Source organism: Dromiciops gliroides, chromosome 3 (genome assembly GCF_019393635.1).
Source record: "Dromiciops gliroides isolate mDroGli1 chromosome 3, mDroGli1.pri, whole genome shotgun sequence".
Classification (NCBI taxonomy): domain Eukaryota; kingdom Metazoa; phylum Chordata; class Mammalia; order Microbiotheria; family Microbiotheriidae; genus Dromiciops; species Dromiciops gliroides.
Window position 1 is genome coordinate 351,439,568 of NC_057863.1, and position 3,288 is coordinate 351,442,855.

General features: G+C 37.2%; 1 protein-coding gene across 1 annotated transcript; it reads right to left on the reverse strand.

Annotated features, from left to right (window-relative positions):
* Positions 1-570: 570 nt before the first annotated feature.
* Positions 571-1,512, reverse strand: LOC122751344 (olfactory receptor 10G4-like). The gene has a single exon (XM_043998348.1). The coding sequence runs from the start codon at positions 1,510-1,512 to the stop codon at positions 571-573; it is 942 nt and encodes a 313-aa protein (XP_043854283.1).
* Between the last annotated feature and the right edge of the window lie 1,776 nt (positions 1,513-3,288).

Sequence of the window (3,288 nt, forward strand, 5' to 3'; positions counted from 1 at the left end):
TTTTTTTGGGAAAAAAAGGGATGGTGACAAGAAATTAAATAAATTAAGTAAATCTTTACCTTCTTTATAATTTTTGCCTAGGAGAGGCCATATGTCTAAGTCCAAGACATATATTCTCTGTCTATATACATAAATATACATATATACACACATACACATCTATACATATGTGCACAAACATGTACATATTTGCGAGTATACATTAACATATACTTATGTAATACATACATAGTGCTATATGCATGTATATATATATACACATACATTCATATATATGCATATATATATACATATGTATAAAATAGATTCCAGGGTTCTCTAATTTAATCTATTATAGAAGCATAGAAAACAGGAGTGGAAAGGAAACTTAGAAATCAATTAGTTCATAACTTCCAAACAAATCTTACAAATGATGAAAATAAGGTCTATAGAGGAAAACCCAAAGCCACAAAGTAGATTGTATCAAAATTTAGATATCAGAAGTATTTCCATTACCCCATGACACAAATAAATGATTCATGAAAAACCCAAAATTTTGTTTTATTGCAAAAAATAGTCCATTTCCAGATCTCACTTAATTTGTACAAAATTTCCTTGATCTTTTAGCCTAAGCAAAGCTGCTTTTACCTCTTTGTTCCTCAGTGTGTACACCATGGGATTCAGCAAGGGTGTGATCACTGTTTGAAAAATGACCACAATTCTATCCACAGCATGCGTGGAGCCAGGTCTTAGATAAACAATGAGACCAGGCACAAAGAAACAGAGGACCACAATGCAATGGGAAGCACAAGTCTGGAAAGCTTTGTATCTGCCCTCTGCTGTGTGGATCTTCAGGATAGCACAAACAATGGACACATAGGAAAGAAAAATCAGGAAGCAACATCCAGAGGCCACTATGCCAATGTTGACAAAGATCACCATTTCATTAACTGAGGTTTCTGAACAGGCCAATTTGAGAATGGGTGGTGCATCACAGAAATAATGCTGGATCTGGTTGGGGCCACAGTAGGGCAGGCGGAAGGTCAGGGCAGTCTGGGCTGCTGAGTGAATAGCACCACTGAGCCATGTGCCCCCAGCTAGAAGGGCACAGGTTTTCCCACTCATCATGGTAGCATAGCGAAGGGGATAAGTGATGGCCAGGTAACGGTCATAGGACATGACTGTGTAGAGAAAACATTCAGTGCTCCCCAGAATGTGGAAAGAATAGAGCTGAGCCACACAACTATGGAAGGAGATAGCACCACCATCTGGGGAAAGAAGACCCATGAGTATCTTTGGCACTGTGACAGTGGAGAACCACATATCAATGAATGAAAGATTGGCCAGGAAGTAGTACATGGGAGTATGGAGGTGGGAGTCCACCTTAATCACCAGCAGAATGAAGAGGTTCCCCAGCAGAGTTAGTGCATAGATCACTAAGAAAATACCAAATAAGGCAGTGTTTAGTTCCGGTGCATGAGGAATCCCCATAAGGATAAATGTGGTCACAAAGCTCTGATTATCCCTTTCCATTCAGACAATTGACTCCTTCCCTAAAAGAGAATAAATTAATCAATTAATTAGCAAGCATTTACAAGTGCCTAAGGCACTGTGCTATGCACTAAGGACAGGAGCACACACATGCACACATTTATGAACTCAAAGAACTTATATTCTATTGAGGAAAAACCCCAATATTTACATGGAACTTAAATATAAAATGTATAGAAGTCACACAATTCAGAAGTATACATTACACATGGATAATGTATTTGCTCATTACCTGTTCATGTATACTAAAGCTACATAAGCTTCAATATGGGGAAAGTGATATTAGAAAGCAGATGGTTTCAGAGAAACTTGGGAAGACTTTGATGAACTAATAAGCTCCATATCAGAAGGGGGTAGAACCAATAGGATAATTTATATAAATATAATGGTAATTTAATAGTGGGGTTGAATTAGAATATGTACCCATAGAGGCCATCTGTTGGAGCATGTACTCCTGTTTCCAGTCAATCACATAGGAACTTTGGGTGCTTCGATGTGTGATAATGCTAAAAGGTATGCAGTTTGAGGGTGCTTTTGTTGAATGATGACCTAGAAATGTTGATGACTTGGTGAAATTTTACAAAGGAGTAAGCTCAAACTCAATGATTTTATCCTTTCTGGCTTCTATTTTGAGTCACTCGTGAGAGTTGGGTGTGGAGTAATTTGTAGTATCCTCCACCCTTACTACCATTGGACAATAAGCATATGATATCTAAAGGTTAAGTCCTGCCTACTCAACCTAAGCCTGGGTTTTGTGCTGTATCTTTTGTGTTTTTTCTTTCCTTATTTTAGGAGGACAAGTAGCTATCCAGAGAGCAGGAGTTATTTGAATAGTGGAGAACCAAGATGAAAGAAAAAATGCCTAATCTGCAGTCCCACAAACTGTTCTTTGTTCTAAAGAAGTTTAAGTATGGATGTCTCAAGAGAGTATAATAAATTAAGTTATTGAATCCTTTTTAAAGTTGTTTTGTCAATGCACATAGTGAATCTTTTGTGTTTCTTATAATTTCTTTTGTGTATAGGAAATAAATATCTGTCCCATAGTTAATTAATTTACTTTGTACATTGAGTAACTTACTCCCCATTTGGGGAAGCTCTAGACATGATCCAAAAATTTAATCTTTAAATAATTTTTCCCCTAGGAACTTAGGGCAAGGATTTAAGGAATTAAAGCATATGAGAAAAAGGAGCCTAACTCCTCACATTAAAGGTGAGCTTCCCCCAGAAGTAAAACTGGTCTGGACCACAAGCCTGGTTTCACTTACATGGAATATGTATAATGCCATAACCTCTTGGGCCCATGAGTGCTTCTTTAAGGTTAGATAAAGGAAAACAGCTCTAAATGATTGAAGATTGCTGATCAATTCCATGACTAATGATTACTTCCTTCAGAAGATAAATGATAAATTTTCCTTTCTGTGCTTACTGGCCCAACAACCCCTCCTTAAACTAGTAGGTTAGGTCCCCAGATAAATAGATGTTACTATTTTCAGAGTTCTATGGAGAAACCTAAGTGTTGCTGGTCTACTAAAACTAGCTCAAAGGCCCCCACTGGTGTGCTTCCCGTTAAAAATAAGCAAGGAGAATTTGTTCTTTAGCAAAGATATTTACTCAACTGGCATAGCAAGAACAGTAGTTTAAAAGTATTTCCATAAAAGCTCAGTGTTCAACCCTCCACAAATACAAAGAAATTCTAAGGCAAGGGAGCATGGACACTTATTTAAAATACAATATTAGTGGAGTAAAAGGGAAGGAAAT